Source organism: Maniola jurtina, chromosome 1, assembly GCF_905333055.1.
Source record: "Maniola jurtina chromosome 1, ilManJurt1.1, whole genome shotgun sequence".
Classification (NCBI taxonomy): Eukaryota; Metazoa; Arthropoda; class Insecta; order Lepidoptera; family Nymphalidae; genus Maniola; species Maniola jurtina.
Genome location: NC_060029.1, coordinates 8,706,768 through 8,729,523, shown reverse-complemented (window position 1 = coordinate 8,729,523; position 22,756 = coordinate 8,706,768). Strand labels below are relative to the sequence as shown.

General features: G+C 34.8%; 1 protein-coding gene and 1 long non-coding RNA gene across 3 annotated transcripts in view; one reads left to right on the top strand and one right to left on the bottom strand.

Moving 5' to 3' along the window:
* LOC123871935 (trissin receptor-like) overlaps positions 1-8,421 on the top strand; it is a 65,794-nt gene extending 57,373 nt beyond the window's left edge. For both annotated transcript variants that reach the window (XM_045916032.1, XM_045916114.1), the window contains 2 exons: positions 6,220-6,381; positions 7,318-8,421. In XM_045916032.1, coding sequence (XP_045771988.1) covers positions 6,220-6,381; positions 7,318-7,797 — 642 coding nt within the window. In that variant the 3' untranslated portion in view covers positions 7,798-8,421. The remainder of the gene's footprint in view (positions 1-6,219; positions 6,382-7,317) is intronic.
* On the bottom strand, positions 1,448-17,072 carry LOC123873400. The gene is made up of 3 exons (XR_006797692.1): positions 17,002-17,072; positions 7,563-7,566; positions 1,448-1,459 (listed from the first exon to the last, which is right to left on the bottom strand). It is a non-coding gene; the product is annotated as an uncharacterized LOC123873400 (long non-coding RNA).
* Between the last annotated feature and the right edge of the window lie 5,684 nt (positions 17,073-22,756).

The window sequence follows — 22,756 nt, the reverse complement described above, 5'->3', positions numbered from 1 at the left end:
CCTTTTTAATTTAAGCTCGTAGAATCTAAGCACTAATCCCTGTAGTACTTCTAATCCGTTAAACATTGAAAGAGGATTAAGCTTTGAAGTTCTGGCCTTAAGCCAGTTCGCTTAACAGTTATATGGGTTTCACTATGTAACAAAGTGTAATTAGTAACGACTGACGGTGCTCACAAATAATGTACATTTGCAGTCTCAAGCATTTCCGCAAATGTAGTTAGTTATATTACTTGGTAAACTACAATATCATTATCCTATATTAGTATTTTGAGTTTTACTTATATACAAAACTAGATCATACCCACGTCTTTATTCGCGAGGTTTTTAAAAAAATCCCATGGAAATTCTTTGATTTTCCAGGATAAAAAGTAGCCTATATCTGTCCATATATCTCTCTATGTATCTGTTTTCCAAACGTCCAAATCATTTAAATGGATAGGCTGTGAAACGGTAGAAAATAGAAATATTAGACACAATATGTTCGCATTTATAACTTAGTAAAGATTAAATTGTAAATAAAATATACACCCATAAGAAGATTATTGTATAGTTAATAGTTATATTTATTATTATTTATTAAAACTTATAAACAATATACTTATCTACCAGCCATTAAATAAACCTGTTAAAGGAACTATCGTCTTGTAGGTAGATACCTAATGAGTTTTTTTTACGTCGCAGAGAGAAAGGCACTGAAATAGCGAGCTTTTCTAAGTAACAGGCAATTCTAGAATAGACGACATTGATAAACTGTCTTCCATTTGGCCGTTGAAGATGTTTTTGCAACTGTCAAAGTTTGTAAAACTTTGGAAATGTGATATTACATAAAACTTTTAGATTTTTTCGTTATAATATATTTTGCACTAAATGATGCCCACTACTTCGCCTTCGTGGATTTAGATTCTCATAGAAATTGAATAGGAATTCTCTTTATTTTCCGGGATAGAAAATAGTCTATGTTCGTCTCCAGGATATCATAAATCATACTAAAATTATTATAAATGCGAAAGTGGGTTTGTTTGTTGGTTTGTCCTTTATTCACGCCGCAACGGAGCAATGGAAAATCTGGAACGTGACAGAGGCTACTTTTATCCCGGAAAATCAATGAGTTCCCACGGAATGTTAAAAACGTAAATCTACGTGAACGAAGTCGCGGGCATCAGCTAGTAGGTACTAAAACAGGTAACCATTTGCTATAAACTGTTACGATTTTTAATTTCCATACAAAAAGTATGTCGACTTTATGATTATAACTATAATAATTAATTTATAATAGTATCCACCTACCAAATAATTATTACACTCACTGATTGAGTTAATTAAGGTTACAGCAATTACTGAAACCGCAAACATATATCATTCTGATAAATGCTTCTTCAACTTCAAACCGCGCTTGATTATCTCGCACTGAATACTTGCTTGACAATGAGAGACCCAGAAGTCCTCATGATTTGATATACTTACAACTGTTTTTATACGACTAGACTGCCTAAAATTTTCAGGGTTATCATATCGTATGTGTTATAGACATACTGAGCTTGTGTATGTATGTGAGTTTGTTTATTTCACCATAACTTCTAAATTCTTGAACAGTTTTGAATGCATGGGTATCGTTAAATTCCGAGTAACAATGGCTGTACCAACATTTTTAGCGCCATTTTCAAATGTGTTTTTTTTACTTTTTAGGGTACTTCCCGTTGACCTAGAATCATGAAAATTGGCAGGTAGGTAGGTCTTATAGCACAAGCAACAAAGCACAAAGGAAAAAATCCGAAAATCGTGAGTTTGTGGTTACATCACAAAAAAAATTAAATGTGTTCACCAAAAAATTAATTTACTAAATATTAATAGATGGCGCAGTCCGACATTAACTTGCAGTGTTCTACATAAAAGAGTTAGGTAGGTATTGTGCGATGGTACGGAACACTTCGTGTGCGAGTCCGGCTTGAACTTGACCGGTTTTTTTAATTCTTTTAATTACGGCTTGTTTGGGTCTTTGAGCTTTGATGAAGGTTTTGTCCACCTTGTGTTAAACTTTGGTACTTACCTAAAAATGAGAAACGCGACTCCCTATTAAAATACCTTACATTTTACAGAACAGTTATTAATTTCAAACAATCTGTCGGCAGTGTCAGATCATTCCATTCCAAAGGGAATTTTATTATTGTTATGAATATGATGTAGACTTGTGGCTAAAACGCAAGTAATATTATTTATTCAGAAGTTATAATATTGTAATTTTGTGCTTTTAAGCGTTACATATATTCATTAACGAGCAGAGTGGAGCTGCCAAAAGTGACTGTGATTTTCATAAATAATTCTGAAGTAGCGGTAGCTTTACAAAACATAAAAATACATAGGATGAAAAGTTTACATTACTAATGCGTTTCTGCCAAGACCAATAGCTACATCCACTATCTAGCTATTTTTATTTATTTTAAGTAAAATTCTACATTTTACAGCTCAAGTTCCCCGATCGAAGTTTTGTTATTGCTTCCCAACTTTACTAGGTACGAAATATAAGGAAAATAAGGTCAAGGTTCCGTAAACTAAGTAAAAATAGGTAAAAATAAAAATGTTCCGGAGGTGAAGTTTCTGAAACAATATTAAACCAATCAGCTACTGTAAATATTTCTATTATTTTAGCGTGCTGTTTTCTTGGGTAAAAGTGTTGATGATCACTAAGAAAATTCAGACAGTTATTTATCTCTAAAATGACTGATAAGGAATCAAGCTACCCTTACACGGGCAACTGAAATTCCGCAGTTCTAGGCAATTTAGTCAATTGAGACGTCATGACCACATGAAGCAATTTACTGTAATACCCAGCAATACCTGACAGCAATGTTATGCGAAAAAATTGCTCCAGGTTGCTCCACTTATTGCTCCAGATCGATCAATGCTAAAAAATTGCCCATGTAAGCGCACCATAAAGCCAAGACGTGTCCACTAGCACATTGAATTACATTAATAGCTGTGGCAAGTTACTCGCACTACCTATATAGTAAACACTTGCAATTAGTCGATTCAACCTTGGTTTTAGCAACAACTTGCAGAAATTAACATTGATAAAATGAATGTCGGGTGACTTCTGCAAGTTTTGTTGCTAGTAAACTGAGCCTAGAATTGATTTCGTTTGCAAAATATAAGGACCGCAGTTTTTTCTTCTTCTTCTTTAGTTACTACTAGCGACTCGCCCCGGCTTCGCACGGGTGTTCTATGGAAAAGTGGTTATAATGGCTAAAATATAAATGTTTGGTTTATACTATCGCGGACTTTTTTGTAGGCATTATTGAGTTCTACAACTTTTCTATAGAAGTCAACCATACATCTCTAACCATTTAGGCAGCGTTCGCGAGAATCGTTAACGTACGGCAGTTTTTTCGACGCCTTACTCCACAATTTTCACTACCACGAAAAATCCTATCTATTTTCCGGGATAAAATATAGCCTATACGGATTCGGAAGAATCCCTCTAAGTAATGGTAAATGAAATTTTGAAATCGGTCCAGTAGTTTTTGAGCCTATTCAATACAAACATACAAAAATACAAAAATACAAAGGTTTCCTCTTTATAATATTAGTATAGAAGTAGGTACTTTGATTTATTCAAAATGTAGCCTATGTCACCCGGACCAGTATTAATAATAACAAATCGATTGACACCTAATTAATCAAAATCGGCTCAGTAGTTTAGGAACATACATAAATACAAAATATACATATATTATTATAATATACATATATAAATATACATATACAAAATATACATATACCAGAAACTACTAAAATCATAACTCTTCCTGTTTGCTCTGGTGTAGTCGATTAATAAGTTCATTTGGCATTTATATAAATTACTAAACAGTAAGTAATACAGTTTGAGCCGAGCCCAATTTACATGGAATAAGGCTAAATATAGTGAGCAATACAGTTGGCAAAATGAGGTCGTTAATTTTGTGAATGGGTAAGCCTAGATTAGTATAAATCGTGTATCGTAGAAATGTTTCCCTTTTTGGAATATACTTATTGAAATAATAAATACAAATAAAGTAGGTACTCAAAATATACAATGTGATACGGGATACATACTTACCTCAAAATGAAAGTATCCATAATAATAAGGACCTAACAGTGTACTTTTGTTATATAAACTTGAACTAGGTACTGTAGCGTGAAATTAAAAGTTGCGAGCCACATTGTAAAAAAGAAACTGACGGACGTATAAAACTAGATATTTTTAATTAGCATCTTTAATAATATTTTGAATACTAGGCATGTTACTGCCTCTGTATTTGTATTTTTCCTATATTTACCTTGAATATATAAGTGCTGCTATTTAAACCACAGAAAACTCGCTTTAAAGACAGAAAGAAGATAAAAAATATCTTTATGGTGGCAAAATACAGTTTGTACAAAACAAAAAATTGTGGTACGTATAAATTGATTACTTTATGCACATAAAAGGCAACAGCTAGTGTTTGAACTTGAGGTTTTCATGACACGAAATGGCTGAAATGCGCATCTGAGAATACACCAATTGTCCTAACACTGATTTTCAATTACTAAGTACCTATCTAGGACGATTTGAAAGCATACGACGTAACTAGAACGATGGAATGAATAGTCGCATCCTATTCAGCGAATAACAGTAGGAATAAAATAAAAGCAATTGAGCTCATATTGGTGGAATAGGAATACTTAGTGGAATCGCGTAAGAATTAAAAAACCTCAAAAGTATTTTTGTTTTAAGGAATTCACTAATTCACATACCGCATTGAAAAATATCTGACCTGTTTGCCGTATAGGTGCTCATGTTGTTTACTTTAGCTGTACAAACAGAGTAGCAGATGCCCACGAAATGGACTGTGAATGAAAATATTGTAAAATAAAATACTTTTTTTGTGAAGCATTGCAACACTTGAAATTGGATTTCATCACACTGGAGAAAGTTTGTATATGTGTGTGTGTGTGTGTGCGTGTGTGTGTATGTTTGTTACTCCTTCACGCAAAAACTACTGGACGGATTGGGCTGAAATTTAGAATAGCAATAGATTATACCCTGGATTAGCACATAGGCTACTTTTTATCCCGGAAAATCAAAGAGTTCCCACGGTAATTTTAAAAAACCTACATCCACGTGAACGAAGTCGCGGGTATCAGCTAGTTAAGAATACTCCACAAAATATTTTAAATCCTATCCTGTTTCTCGCAAATCAATACTGTTATAATCGCTTTGAAATCGATTCAGCTGTGTTCATGTACAATAGTATCAAGTAATATTTAGAAACATTATATCCTTAGCAAAAAAATATGTATTTAAATTCACAGTTTGTTAATAATATTAAAAATGTTTTCTTACTTCTCTGGCGATAAAGGGATTATGGCCGTCCGTCGTCACTAACAGCTGCCACTAATACCAGCTTTAGGTACGTCACTTCGCGCCAAACTGCTTTTCCTAGAGTTTTCAGGTCTGTACCCGATTTTCCATTCGAGTGACAATTTGAGCGACTGAGTGTTTTTCTACTGGACGATCCAAGAAAGAGTATGTTTTTTGAAAAGCACTTGCCTCAAGCGGCTAGAGAGAAATTGTCTAGGCATTTAAATGTAAATTGTGAAACTAGCTGCCTTTAATATTGTTCCCACTAAGCTTTGAAGAGAAAATAAACCAATTTATTCCTCGGGTTCCTGTGATATCGCATCGTTTACCGACGGCTAAAATCACTTAACATCAGATTATCCGACTGCTCGTTTGATCGCTATTTGTATAAAAAAACCGGCCAAGTGCGATTCAGACTCGTGCACCGAGGGTTCCGTAAGTACGGTATTTTTTCCGACATTTTGCACGACAAATCAAAAACTATGAAGCATAAAAATAAATGAAAATCTGTTTTAGAAGGTACAGGTAGAGTCCCTTCCTTATGACATCCCACTTGGTATAGTTGTCTTATTTTGAAAATTGAAACACATTTTAATTTTTTTTAATGATGTAACCACAAATTCACGGTTTTCAGATTTATTCCTTTACTTGTGCTATAAGCACAGCTACCTACCTACGAAATTTCATGATTCTAGGTCAACGGGAAATAGGTTTTCTTGACAGACACGACAGACAGACAGACAGACAACAAAGTGATCCTATAAGGGTTCCGTTTATGCTTTTGAGGTACGGAACCCTAAAAATAAGATTCAGATAAATGAGTAATTAAATATTTGGTGCAGGTGTTATACACAAGGATCGCTGTGGGGCTGTGGCAGAGCTCCCACGGACTGAGGCAGCTCGGGCCGGGCCGATGCTGTGGCACACAATGCTCCCGTGCTGACAAACCTTCTCCCGCGAACTGCGATTCCCAAAAGCCCCTTGCCGGCACTTCGGAAACCAAGGTTTGTTTACAGCAGGAGATTTCTTACTGCATCTGTAATGTACAAGTTGCACTCTACTTAGAACGCGTAGGTACTTACATCCATAGTACATATAATATTATAAAGGTGAAAGTGTCTGCAAGTCTGTCTGCCTACTAGCTTTCACGGCCCATCTGTTTAACCGTTTCTGACGAAATTTACTTTTTGTACCGAAAAAGCAAAGAGATCCCACAGGATTCTTTAAAAAAATCTAAATTCACGCGAATGAAGTCAGATATAATACTTTCTTCTTATACTTATCTTTACTTCTTTTCTTTACATTATTTATTTTCTACATTGATATAAGATTATAATTTTTATACATTCATTATATTTTGAAAATTTGATCGGGGGATATAGACAGTAGTAGTATTTTTGTAAATTTTTGTCTGTCCATCTGTGACGTGTGCACACTTCACACTGAAACTTCTTGCATTCCTGCGCTCAATTTTCTTTAATTATACCCGAGTACAGCCAGGACGGCTCAGTTAGTTACAGGTATGATAAAGGTTTCTAGGTATAACCTGGAGATATATTGAGTTTTTCTTACAATAGGCATGCATGTACTGAAGGTTCTGCATTACGTTTATGTAAATGAGTTGTTTCTGTTTGAATACCTACTTCAGAAACAATAAGTGTAATATTTGTCGTGATCTAGTTGCATTTTAATTATCTTTCTTACTAAACCCTGCACAATACTCCACCTGCAAGTAAAAAATGGAAAAACACTTTCATTATTCTTTTTTGATTTTAAAACACTTCAACCTTGCAAATTCTAACCACTAAATTATAGCCGCATTTCAATCTAGGAAATAAAGTAGGTAGGTACTTATTACCCGACTGCGGCGAAGCAAAGAAGGGTTATGTGTATTTTTTTTAATTACATTGGTACTGATGATAGTATTTATTTTCAAACAGGGGAAAGTTTCGACACCCTCAAGAACAAAGTCCTGTCACAGTAACGAGACCAGAAGTTGTCATCATTTAAGCCATCTCTCAAGAAATGTTCTGCGTGCGCGACGCGGGGTAGTACGTATGCTTATTGTTGTCGTGCTGACTTTCGCGATATGTAATCTACCATTTCACGCTCGAAAAATGTGGCAGTATTGGTCCAGTGGCTACGAAGGCAACAGCGACTTCAGCGCTCTACTCACGCCGCTCACATTTCTGATAACATATTTCAACTCCGGCATAAATCCTCTGTTGTACGCGTTCCTATCGAAAAACTTCAGAAAAGGTATGCGAGAATTGTTGTTCTGTAATTTTTCCGGAAAAAGGAAAAGCGATAATTTGATACTATTGAACCGAGTTGGCGGAGGGGGTCTTCGGCGAAGCTCGACCCGCTCCACGCGAGCTAACTGCAGCACTGTGACCACTGCCCCCAACGGGGAATCATGAGGGTTGCAACGACGCAGGTTTCTCTACAAAATCGAAAACACGGACATTTCCTGATTAACAGACAGCACTGACGAGGTAACCGATAGCAGTGGCTTTTACACTGTTTCCACAGTATCGAGGAGAGATTTGTACGATTAAAACTTTGTAAAGAATAAGCCGTCGGTCCTATGTTGTCAGACTCGGGAATGGTGTGGACTTTGAATATTGATAAAATTACAGTGATCTCATGAGCTTAACTTAGTGCGTAAAATACACGTTTACGTGCTGAAAATAAGATAAATGAACATAAATCTTCTAAAAGTAAAGTTTGAAATATATCTATTATCTACCTAATAAGTAATAGTTATTTAATATTAAAATGTAAATATACTTTTGTAATAACTTATGTAAGTAGGTACAATATTTAATTATTATTTATTTTCCAAATATTTTGTACTGTATTGTGTAAAAGATATTCATACCTATTTCACTAAAAACGTTAAGCTGATACCTACGTATTGACGTATTGAGAAACCTCGAATTACGATCGATCGAATTGTGAATTGTGATCGAATCTAACCCATATTTGACAGATTTCATAGAAAAAAACTATCAAAATGTCGAATTATTGCCTACTTTGTAACTTACAAACATGATTTTTAAAATAATGATAAAATCAATAGGTAGTACTTACAACTCATATTTACAAAATAAGACATAAATGATAATGTTACATTCTAGGTTTCTTACAATTTGTACATAGGAAATAAGTTTAATACATTAAGAGAAGTAATTGTACAAAACATGTACAAAATATATTAGTCTATGGTTATAAATTTATAATTAAAGCTACAAGTACAATTAAACTTTTCGTGTAATTATAATCAACTCTTTTTAATTTTTTTATACCATAAGCAAATCCTTCCATGATCCTTCATTATTACCTAACTATACGTTAACTGTAAAATCGTAACAGTTGCATGACATTACGTATCTTGAAAACTTGAACTGAGAAAAAACTTTGAATTATATAGTACCGAGTATTCAGCTGTATATACAGCTGACTACTGAAGACTAGAAATTAGTTGAAAATATTTCAGATATTATTTCTCTAGAGCCAATATTATTTTTACTTTTGTATTATGTTGTCATTAACTGCAGTTTCACGAGTTCATTCTTCAAACCATCGTAAACAACAAACAACAATGCGGTGCATATTATTATAGGTAAATAAGTTGTAACGTGAATACTAATGACGTTACACGTATATGTTTTGAAAGTAACCTATTTCAGTAATTCTACAACAATTTATTACTGCCTAGGTACGTTTTAAGGATTACCTACACTAGTAATTAACACTGAAAATATATCAAGAGTTTTGTTTTTTGTAACATTAAGGGCGATGATTTCGAAACAACATTTTTAGGATTAAAAACGATTACCACGATTAATTATCACGATCATAATCATGGTGCCAACGGGACGCTATTACTACGCCTCTGCTATACGTCCGTCGGTCTGTCTGTCAGCGGGCTGTATCTCATGACCCGTAAACCCGTTGAATATTACTTAATTCTAGTTTTTTTTGAATCAGAAATTTTTCAATCTTAATATTTCTAAATAGCTATAAATAATAAGTTAAAGGTTGTATGGTTGTTTATCACAACGGTTTATTACCGCAAAATATGTCTCGCTTATCACAGTTTGTGAAGCCACGCGCAACTTTGGCGATTAAATGTATTATGAAGGAAAATATTGTCGGAAGAAAGTTAGAGTTATTTGTGAACCGCCTCGGTAAATTGAACCCATTCATTTCTTACCTATTTACTTTTTAAACACCCAAGTGGAAGTACAGTTATGGTCTTATTTCAAAAGCTTTAGGCTCGATTTAAAATTAAATAAGACCATTTTTTTATTGTGGTCAAGAGCCAAGATTACCACGCTTTAAAGTTTATTTTTAGTAAAATTGGAAAAAGTAAAATTGGAACAAGTTTAAATATTGCCAGCCGCCGAGCGACTATAACTTTCAACTTTTCGTTCACACCAAACCGAAAATATGCAGTACGCAAATAAGAATATTTTTTACTACATGGGATATAAATTATTTATAGTCCGGTCAAAATAAACATTCAAGGTTACAATCACAGAACTCCAAATACATATATATACTGGTGGTTACAATAATTCGCATTTCGCTACGGAGCTACAGCGTACGGGTCTATTGTCAGCATAGAGTGTGAACGAAAAATGCATTCTGACTTCACGTTCACAAGCCATGACCCTGCTTATAGTCGGCGGCTGGCATACGCTCATTAATAAATTGGGAGATTGGGGGATTGGGGGACTGGGATTTGAATTCAGGAACCGCTATTCAAAGTAAGCTCTTTTCCGCATTGGCTATAACGGAAGCAGTGGGGAGCGAGTGAAAAAGTTGTCGTAACTCATATTATATTACCCAAACCCGCACATAAGTTTGTCGCGTAAGATTTCCACACAGGACTTTTAAAAAAAACTGGATTTTTCTTTTACTTGTGCTATCAAGACTCACTAAAATTACAAATGATGAGACTTAACACCCCTCCACTCGGTATCACTCCCCGGGTACATTGCCAACTTTACAAGAAATCGTATTCGCTTCGAGATTCTTGCTATCGAACTTTATACCTAAATTGCTTTCCTCTTTTCATACTTGGCACTTAAATGAAAACCGTGACAGCTTCCCTCTAGTTTTACGTACCTACTCGTATGTATTTTAAAAGTTAAAAAGTAGTATAGGTACCTAGTAAGTAGCTATTGTAGGTACCTATGGCTACTAGGCACCTATACTGCTATTACTACTTGGTAGCAGTAGTACTATACCTATGTGTTGTAAATAAACTTAATCATTTAATTCCAAAAAGAGCCCATAGCTTTATTGCAAATAAAATATAAATTATTTACTATATTATGTCCAGTCAACGTATCACGGAAATTTTATAACTGTGTAACATAGAAATATTTCAGTATTTAAGCCTCATTCGCACGAGCGTTAGAAAGCGTTGCGTTAAAACCCGGCGTTGCGCTGAAAATACAAAGTGAGCGTTAAAAAAGCGTTGACGTGGGATCTGATACTTGGAAATGCATTTGTTCTATGAACGCTTTTTAACGGACGTTAAAAAAGCTCTCGTGTGAATGAGGCCTTAGTTAGTTTTTCTATGACACAATTACTTGTGAGCGTTGTCCCGTAGGAGAGGTCCGTTTTCATGCATTTTCTCGCTCACTTTGCAACACAAAATTCCATCCACCCAAGCACAATTACTGTGGCAGCATTTACCTACTCTCAGCTTTTTTATAGATAAAGGTTACAAAAGGCGCTAGAGATATAATATGTAACATAACATACTGTATCGTTCTGATTGTGCTCAGGCTGTATTCTTCTCTTTCTATATGGATGGATCTTCATTGATGGAAAAAATCGAAATATAGCATGTCAAACACCATAATAAGAAAAACAACAGCTGTCCTTTTGTCCTAGAAGTGCGGTAAATCGCTAGCAGACAATTCCAATGTAAGCCGGTGGGCGATTTTCCATCAATTTAACCTACATGTTCCTTTATCCACCGATTGCTAGTTTATTGACAGAACTCTAGTGTGCAATGCATCATGCAGGAAATGTGGATATGTATATGATCGATTTAACGCTCTGCATTGTGATGCTATTCGAAATAGTGCAAACCCTCATTTTTGGTTTTGTAGAGATTAATAGGCATAGGATAACTATACCTATGCTTTGTACTAAAATAAAATATTTTTTCTATACAATTTTTTTACATTATGTACCTCATTAAAAAGTAATTTCTAAGCTATGTAGTATCTACTTACAGTATTTATTCAAACTTTATGTAAAAGATTGTCTATATTTTGATAATAAGTAGTTTATAATCTAATAAAAAAATGTTTAGATAGAGTATCTTAAAATTAGAAGAACCTACCTAGATTTCAAGGAGCCATAAAGTGTTTTTAATGAGATGCTCTTTCTAGAAATATACTTTACCTACAACAATCTATTTAGTGTTTATATTTGACTGTATTTTCTAAATAAATGTAAATAAACCATATCATAAAATCTTCCACCGATACCTGTAAATAAACATTATTATATGGAAATAAACAGTTCTTCTTCAAAGGCTTTTCGTTTCATTACACGCTATTTTCTTTCTATGCATTAAAATACGTTGGTAAGTGGAATAGACAGCGGCATCGCATTCTAAGATATATTGATACAAAAGCCTGCAATGCTAGGAAAGTGGTTCAGACCGTGATCTCTCAAAGAGATCGTTTGGTGCCAGGTACGGCCCTGAATTTCAATGGATATAGACCATAAATTGTTAGAGATAACTAGTTCAAAGATAGTAGAATTTGATAATACAGGTACAGGTAGGAAATTCAAGACTTATTCCAAAAAATTCCCAACCGATTTTCCGAAAGATTTCATTTTGCACGGTGCATGCAGACCGCGCAAGTAACCGACACGAGTAGAACAATTTATTGGTTTTTACGCACACGTGGGCCACATGGCCGTTCTCACGGTGCATAAAACCCACGCCCACCCGCTTCAACTTGTGCGGGCTAATTAATGTACCGTGTACACGCAGCATGTGATATAGCTAGCTGAGCTGAGCTAGACTATTGCAGATAGTGTTCAGTTCTTCACCTTTCCTGTCACGTATAACTTAAGTACCTTCAAGGTAAGAGTGAATAAGCATCTTCTAGGCGAGCGCGCTCCAACTTAGTGGGTTCCGTAAGTATACACGAATGAGAAATAACTCTATTTTTCAATTTTTATGGCAGCCATTTTGAAGTTTTTGTTATTAATTGTTATAGCGGCAATAGAAATACACATTCTGTGAAAATTCAATTCTCCACCTATTACGGTTCACGAGATACAGCCCGGTAACAGACAGACGGAGGGACGGACGAACAGCGGAGGCTCAGTAATAGGGTCCCGTTGCCACTTTTTGGGTACGGAGTCCTAAAAACGTATTTGTTTAAAAATGTGTAAAACATAAATTACGTATTAGGCCAATACTGAAATTGTTTTGGATACTACTATTCCCAAATGAAACCTACACGCTTGAGCCGAGTACCTAATGAATGTAATGAATTTATGTAGATAGATACCTACTCGCTAGGTAGGTACACACAAAAAAATCCATACTAAGTCCTAATATTATTAACTAGCTGATACCCGCGACTTCGTTCACGTGGATGTAGTTTTTTAAAAATCCCGTGGGAACTCTTTGATTTTCCGGGATAAAAAGTAGCCTATGTGCTAATCCAGGGTATAATCTATCTCCATTCTAAATTTCAGCCCAATCCGTCCAGTAGTTTTTGCGTGAAGGAGTAACAAACATACACACACACACATACAAACTTTCGCCTTTATAATATTAGTGTGATGGAAAAGTTTTTGTCTGTCGGCTAGCTTTTCATAGCTCATCCGTTTAACCGATTTTGACGAAATTTTGTACAGGGATAACTTATACTAGCCGAAGATTATATTATAGGAGAGAATAATAGTTTGGTTGTAAATAAATAATTATTATTTTTTTCATTTTCATTTCTCGACCCGGAAAATTAAGAGTTCCCGTGGGGTTTTTAAAAACCCTAATATCTAAACTTAGCTGGACTCCGTGTATTTGGCATCAATGTCCTATCTTCATCATTATCTCGACTTATCGCCGGCCCACTAGGTTTTACTAACCAGTGGTCTCCTCTCAGAATGAGAAAGGCCGTAATCTACCCACGCTGGTCAAGTACAGATTGGCAAAAACAATTTCCCATACTTGCTAGCGAGGGACGTGTGGTCTAGTCGTGTTAACGCATCAAGTTTAATTAAGTAACATTGACCCAAGTCCAAATTTAATTAAAAAGTAAATACTTTACCAATAATTACGAATTTCTCCTTAGAAAACGAAGGACGCGGCTAATGCCTTTTAAACGTAACACTTACAAAATAGTTGTGGAGGTTGGGATCAGCCTAATTAAAGTTGCTCGAACAAATAAGTGCCTACCTAGTTTATTTAAAGTTATACAAGCAACATAAGAAGGATCATGTCTATTGGAATAATTAGACTGTAAGCAATCTGCAGCTCCAATTTACCGAATTAAAAAGGCGAGTCGAGTCCAGACTGTACCTAAATTCGTATTATTGGCCCGGGACGTTGTTGTCGTGGAAAATTTTATGAAGATGCTTCACAAAAGCTGAAAATTTTTAGTGTTTCGTATCTCCAAAGGAACCTTCATAGAATCTCTTCTTTGTCTGTCTGTCTGTTTTTTCTTTCTAGACCCTTCTATCAAGACCCTTTTTTTTCGAGACCGCGAGGAGGTATCAAATTGAAATTATGATAAAAATATTCAAATCTATAATCCCTTGGAGCTGTGAAAAAATTAAAGTTTCTAAGTCAATGCAATAAAAAAAAGACGATTCATGGCAGTTGGAAAAAACCAGCCAAGTGCAAGTCAGACTCGCGCGAGGGGGTTCCGTACTCAAGTACTTATTCCTACATTTTGCACAATAAATCAAAAACTATTAAAAAAACATAAAAATAAATAAAAATCTGTTTTAGAATATACAGGTAAAGCCCTTTCATATGATACCCTAATTGGTATAGTTATCCTACTTTGAAAATTAAAACACTTTTTTTTTAATGTGATTTAACCACATTTTCACGGTTTTCGGATTTTTTCTTTTACTTGTGCTACGACCTACGGTGGACCTACATATCTTCCTTTCATTATTATGAAAATGCCTTTCATGATGAAATATTGGTTTGTGCATATTCTTCGATAGGTATGACAGTCATACTAAAAATTTAATCCAGTGAGTGATACATAATTTTACGGCAGAAACATTTAATTAATTTCGCCTTCATTTACTCCAGTAAAGAGCTACGACGCGCCATTCATTTCAACGTCTGCCTTTAAATTAAGTAACTAGGTACTTAGGTACATTAATTTCTTTCAAGAACCGTGATTGCCATCAATTAAAATATGTAAGTAGAAAGACATAATATGTTATTACGTACTGAGGTAAAAGTATAGAATGCTTTCCCTTTTTTTAATCGTACAAAATAGTATTTCTAATTTCATAAAATATGTTATATATCTGTACTTTCAATAACTAACACAGAATTTTATATACTTACATATAAAAGTAGGTAGGTACTTCTCCTGACTGACTGATTGAGCTATAGCAACGCACATCCTAAACTGCTCTGCTTGGAAACTTAAACTTTTAAAAATAGGTTCCTTATTTATAACGTTAAGCACTCACTACTTAACTATGAAAGGAGTTTTGAAAATTTTATCCTTAAGGGCTTAAACAGTGGATGATTTGCATGAAAGTCCTTTGTTTCTCAAAGTTGAATACCAATGAAAATAAGTTCTTAGGCTGTTGCTTAAAGAAGAAACACTAACGCGTTTTACAATTTTGATTTCTTCTATCCATTCTTTCTAAGCTCCCTTTAGATAGAAGGGATAAAAATTTGAAGTAGGTGATGAAAGTCTCTAATTTTTCATGTTATATCTGTAAAGATTGGTATTTGGACTTTTGATCACAAATAACAAAGTACTTTCGTGTTTCAGGATTTTTGGAAATCCTCCCTCCTCACCGGTTCTTGAAAATCTCTCTCAAGTGAAGCCAGGTCGGATCAGAGTTTTAAATATTTAATTAGTATGGAATAAGAGAAATTCGGCTGATACCGCCTGCCAGCCGGCATCTCTTAATTAATAAAATATACCTACTTATGTTACTATTTGTACAATACGAATGTACACTCAAGAAATTCATAAAGAGTTTGCTCTGAGCAAAACGTGTTTATTCCAAATCCTTCATAATATAATATGAAAATGTCCTCGAAGCGCGAAAATCAACAGATAAGTTCAAATTCATAAGCTACTTGGTGAAAAGGTTTTTATTAAAAACAATTGCAAACAAGCTTTTTGCTTGCAACCGTAATCGGTTTATCGGTAAAAGTTTGTGATACTTAATCAGGCGTTTCATAACGAATTTTAATTCGATTTTTATGCATGCCACGACGGAAATGAGATAGTTATTATTATTTATAGATGCACCTATATTTAAGCTTCTTAAGCACTCCATCCGATCCGATCCGAGAATTCTCGATCTGAAGAAGCAGAGATAACGAAATTCGGATCTTTTGCACAATCGGTCATACAAATAGTACCTACTTACTAGCTACGGCTACTTCAGATCAAGAATTCTTGGATTCAGACCGGTTTTGAACTGGATGCAGTATTTAACCACTAGTAAAGCCACTTCGCTCGGGCAGAGCCGCGGGAAGAGTTTTGGTCGCTAAGTCGGATAATCCCAAATGATTTATTTATTTCTATATACAAATTCTGCGATGAGTCTTTCAGTAGCAAATGCAGATCAGAGCGTATATGATATGATGAAGCTAAGTGATATTAAATAATCTACCATAATAGAAGCAACTTCAATATAACTAATGTAGCTGAAAGAAAACTGCATTCAAGTAGTATTTACAATAATATTTCAACCTCTATACATATTATATGTTCAAGTCTTCGAATACACATTTGCCACTTCTCTAGGCCCTTTCCCCACATCAAAGTTTAAACAATATTATATTTTGGGAACATTTTAACACGTGCATACGAGTAGGTACAGAACAACCACAACAAAGTGTCCTTTGCCTGACATTTATGCCTGAATTTGTGAATGTACCTACTTAATTAAATAGCTTACCTTAGACTTAGACCTCAGACCATGAAGTCTTTGTATATTATAATGATGGTAGAGTTGCTATATTTAACTCATAATGTTATAATATTGTCCACTAATACAGTGTGGTCTCGACATCGACTAGAGTCGTAAATGGATGGGTGACCGATATTAAAGGTTTGGAGGAGAAGAATGTTTGCATGAGTTTCAGCTACGTTATTGATGGCTAGTTCCACATCCTCATAATATCAATAATAAAGCTTCCTCCGATTAAAATTTTTAAAATATATATTTTTACGCAATCATGAGAAAAAGAGCTGCATCAGTGATGAGCAGAGTACGCGGGAGCTCCAACAGTATATTGAATACATTGGCTGCGAAGTGGGGGAACCCCTTTATAAAGCACTGGGTGTACATACGTATGAACACCCAGTGGTCCAGAAGTTACATGAATTAAGCTTAATTTAACAATTAATAACAATGTAATTTAATCACTAACATAGTTCATAAGGCCCTGTTACTAACACTATATGGATGAAATATTCCGAAAAAAAAATGTTAAAAAAAAATTCAATTACAGTTGCTTTGTATGTACAGTCCTATATTTTACTCCATCACAGTATTTCTGTAAAAGAATCGAAATTCTGTCTAACTATCGCCCCTAAGCTGCTCTTGCGTAGGCAATAAAACAGGCCGAACTCCGTACTCCCGAAAGATTTAATAGGCAGCTGTACAGACCGAGACGTGGACTATTAAAACAAAATTAAAATTTTGCCGCATAGATATTAGGTTATTCTCTTTATGACTAGATTAAGGAACCTTAATAAATCTGCTTTATTTAAAAAAGAAAATAGCCGAGTGTGAGTCGCGCACCCAGGGTTCCGCACCTTGGAAGGATACGTTCACCTAAATACGCGTCGCATACAAATATTATGGAATTTTAATATGTATCTAGACATTAGACACTTTAATTTCCTTTACCGCATGTAAAATGCGCTGAGGCGCAATTCGATTCGTTTGATGTGAATCGTTAAGGGTTCCTTTTTCCCATTTTAGTATGAAACCCTGGAACCTTAAAAATCCTAAAAATAGCCACAGAGATTTTTTATATTATATTGAAAACGAAACACCAAACGTAAAGAATCTTTATTAAAAAATGTAATTACTAAGTCATTACACATTTTACTGAAGTTGACACCTTTTTTAGGCGAAGAATTTATTATATACAGCTGGACCATTATGATTCTTAAAATTACTTCTCCATAAATAACGTTTGTTTTTTGTTTGTTTGGTAACAAAATAACAAAAACTATTGTATATTGTTCGAATTTTCAGAGATATTTACTCGGGATTTGTTACACTCAAACAGACTTTATCAAATATTTGTCCTATCTACTTATACAAGACTAAATAATAAAATAAACTGTAACTGGAACATTTCTAAACAGGCTTTATCAAATATTTCGTCTATCTATACTTACTTATAATAAAACAGTAGCTAAAAGATTTTTGTATATTAAAATAATATACCGATTTTGAAAATATTCCTCTCTCGAAACTCATCAGCTAACGGTAGTATATATAGTACCTAATATATTCTCAGTAACTAGATATCATAAAATGTTGACGAAAAGAGATACTACACTGTCCCCGCTGTTCGTGAATATTCTGTTTAATAATTATTATTATCTAGGTCACATAAACGTTAACACGATGTAATTAATATGTTGTTGTTTTTTATAATTAATCACATCTCTTAGGCAAATATTCGTGTGAAATTTGTTTCAATAAAAAATGGAACTTTTTTTACGTGGCAAATGAGCTTAAAAATACTAAAAACCGTGCATTATCCTGTATCCGCCACTGAGAGCAAAGTAAATATTGAATTACGCGTTAGAAAATATTAATACCTAAAATATCCTGGGATATTCATTGAACCCTTCATCCTGGGTTTTTATTCTAAGCCCTCATCGTAATACCCTCGCCACATATTATACTATGATTAAGTAAAATGTGTGGCGACCAAGCCCAAGTAATAGGTGTGTACCTACCTATTACTTGGTCATAATATTATAATACCAAATAGGCTGTACAATAATTTAGCGTTACATAAACAAGTGTAAATTAAAAATTTATAACACCCCCGACAAAGTATTTGAGTTTTCCAAAACATCATTTTCAAATAAATAATTATGTATCGAGGCAACGTCCATCTTGACAGCTTGACATTTGTCAATTGACATAATATTATGAACCTAACGGTTATCTAACCTTCTTTTCTACAAGAAAACTAGAAAAGAGCTGATAACTCTTAAACGGCTGAACCAATTTTTTTGGATTATAGCTAAAAACACTCTCGATCAAGCCACCTTTCAAACAAAAAAAAGTAAATTAAAATCGGTTCATTCGTTCAGGCGCTACGATGCCACAGACAGATACACAGATACACAGATACACATGTCAAACTTATAACTCCCCTCTTTTTGGGTCGGGGGTTAAAAATTGCAAATATATTTAGCATTTTAAGCAATAAAAACAATTTATCAAGCTCAGACTTAAAAATGACAGTTCTTTATTATTAAATAAATATATTACTTACGTACTTATATTATTTTCAAACCTTATCCGCAAAATCTGGCGTTCCATCTTTTATCAATAAGTATTATTTTCAATCCTCAAAGAATTCGTTATACATGAATACTTGATATTGTAAATATTTATTTTAGGTTTTTTTTATTTACTCACAATTTTAGGATATTGAGTTGTTACTTGTTACATTAATTGAATTAATTACGATGGAAATATTTGATAGATAATCCATCAATATTAAAACAATATTATAGGTAGATATTCTAAGAAGATTATATCCATTGAAGCTTCACATCTCGAACGAGGTTAGTAGGTACTCTGTAAGTAATTATTGTTGCTTCAGACATCAGAGCGATACAAAATCGCCAATATTGAAAACATTCCGAGGCAATAATATCAAAGTTGAACAATATTGATATTTGATACTGAGCCACTACAGTAATAGTGCTGCATTGATATTGAAACGATAGGTACTGAGCTGATATTAAAATATTTTAGCAACAATAATTTTATTCAAAATATCGTAGACGGAGTAATTACTTACTAATAATAAGAAAGGCTCAAACTTATGTTTAAATCGGTGTAAGAGCTTCATCATATTATCATGAATCTTGAAACTATGAGTTACGCCTATTTATAGCAAAGTACAATGTTGATTTCAGGCCGTTGGAGCCATCACAAGCGACACGACGACGTCTCCGAGCGGTCGCTCGGTCGAGCATTGACTGCCTGGCCCAGTTACAGCCTATAGCACTGCTGTTGACCACTGCTTGCGCAGTAACTGCTTATTTAACGATCAACTGCACCTTCCCATGAATGATCACCTCTTCGCGACCCGATTGCCAGACCGTCGCGTCGTGCCGATCTCCATTTACGGGTTCTTTCGGTACGGTTTGGGACGTGTCGTGCTAAGTACTTAACCCCGAACGAGTTCGAATATTTCACATTTGCAAATGCTATTCCAAGTGATGGTATGCCTTTGTTATTTTCAATCCTGATATAATTCCAGATTCTCACAATTTTCTCACAGGATACTTCTTTATGCTGCGAAAGCGGTGTCAGAGCCGGAATCGAAGAAAAAGTGTTCCTACGGGTTTTTGAAACCCAAAATCGGGGCAAAAGCTTTTAAGTAAATATATAATTCCATATTACTGGTTTTATGACAGAAAAATATACTTACCACCTTTTCTTGTCCGTTAAGTTATTTAAGGATATACAACAAAACTTACATACGACGGAAATACTCGTAAATATAAAAGTTACCCGAAAAGCACTTATTGCATCAATTTAGAAAGTTCAGAATTCCGTTGCGCAAATAACAAGATATTTGAAATGACAGAGGGTAGCACAGCTTTAAAACTCATGTAAGTGAGCGTTGCATAAAGCCAGCTTTTTATTTTTATTCGATTCCATGTTTTTTTGACACGCAAAGCTCGCTGTGCATCCATATCCCGTAACGCGGATCAATCAGCTTAGCACTCTTTTATTTTGCAAACAAACCGGCAGAATAGCTTCGTTAATGGAGTTTCATTTTGGAAGCCGCTAACGTTAGGAGGAAAATCACTTTGGGTACCCATTTAGCAGAACTTATAATTCCGAGGCTTTTCCAGCAAAGTTTGCCAGCTACAATGTTACGGTCGCACCGCGATCATTTTCGATTGACTGAAAATGTTCTATAATAAACGACTTCTCTAGTGCAGTGGTAGAGCAGTGGTCTTATAAGTGGAAGAAGCAGGGTTCGAATTCCGGCGGAGCCAATTTGGGAATTTGTAATTTCTATATTGTCTCTGGTCTTGTCTGGTGGGAGGCTTCTGCCATGACTAGTTACCGCCCTACTGATAAAGCCGTGCTGCCAAGTAACTTAGCGTTCCGATACGATGCCGTGTATGTACCGTTAAGGGATAGGTATATGAATGCGATACGCTTTCCTTAGCCCGCTATACTATATTAGACTGCATCATCACTTACTACAAATTTTGAATTCACGTGATGACCTCAATCATCTTCGATCAGCCGTAAGCACTTATAGGTAATTGTTGATCGAAGCCTACGAATAATTTATTTATCGCAGTTACCTGCACTCGTAGTTCTTGGAAGAATAGCTATTCAAGTTTTGAAAAACTTTTAAAATGTTTTAAAAAATATATCGAAACAGGTAAGTAAGTACTAAGTACCTACATTTATAGATTTCATAATATACCTAATCAATAATAGAAAAATGCGATTTCCATTCCTTCCACGTCGAATAATTGGCCTTGGATCTGAATGATTTGATGGTAATAGCCATAGCCTTATATTTTTTGCTTCTGCTAACAACTGCGTATTATATAAATTATTATGATGGTGGTAATACCACTTGTATCCTTTTCACCGTCGCATACCGCTTGTCACAAAGCGCAAGTGCTTTTATCAATAAATAGCTGCTACTCAGTCCCTATCCATTTCCTTGTAAAGTAATAAAATCTAGCAAAGTATCGTTTATTTTATCATCAGAAAATATAACGGCACACAAGAGCTTCCCCAGCTGTTTTATTAAATATTTTATCAGTATTATTAAAATAGCCCGAGGCCAATATTGTTTGAGAGTAGATGCGCCGACTTCTACCTAGAAATGCATCTTTAGTACTACCAAGTGACTATTTCATCTTGATAATTAATTATATTATTTATAGACAGCCTTATATTATAAAATACAACCACAGAAATGTTCACTAGGTACTTTATTTTTTGTCACTTCTATCCATAGATAGATATCTATAAGAACCAGTTTATAAGTCGTTCTTTCATATTGGATATCAAATAAAATAAGTTGAAGTGAACTTTATATTTTTCAAGTAGCGTTTGCATGTCCTAGCAACTCGACTTCTGCATTGTGACGATACTTGCATTATGTGCATAAGTTCTTTGGATACCTACCTAAGCCTTTCGATCCTCAACCTATACCGGGACTGATCAAATAACGGTTGAACATTGTCCTCGTATAATTCAATCGAGAGTTTGAACAAATTGAGATAGAATCAAGTTTTGCCCCCAAGGATTCAAGTTAACAGTGGGGCATATTATTTTACTCCTTTGAAAAGGTAATATTTAACAATGTGGCGGTATCTTTCTATTGAAATTATTGTTGTTAACTTTCATTATCATACAAAAATGTTGTACACGGGGAATTTAATTTTCAATGTCCCGATAAAGTCAGGGGTATATTTTTAAATGTTTTGTTTTGAACTTTTTTAATTATTCACACTGAGATTTATAAATTGGAAAAACATACCTAAGCACTCACCTTATATTTTTTTATTAATCTACCGTGGTAATTGTTGAAATACGCACGCCACCGACCGCAAGCAATTCCGCCCTCGTCACCTGGGTGCCTTGTGCGCTTCTACCGCCTATTGTGCTACGACTTAGATGCTTTTTTCCACGCACATGCAAACTGTGGAATCAATTCCCATCGGCGGGGTTCCCATTAGATTACAACATGGATTTATTCAAGGGGCGGACTAACAAATTCCTGAAAGGCCGGCAACGCATTAGTGATTCCTCTGGTAGGTACCTACCTGCTGTAAACGCTCATGGGCGGCGGTACTCACTTAACATCAGGTGACCCACTTGCTCATTTGCTCGCTACTACATCGCTATATTTAA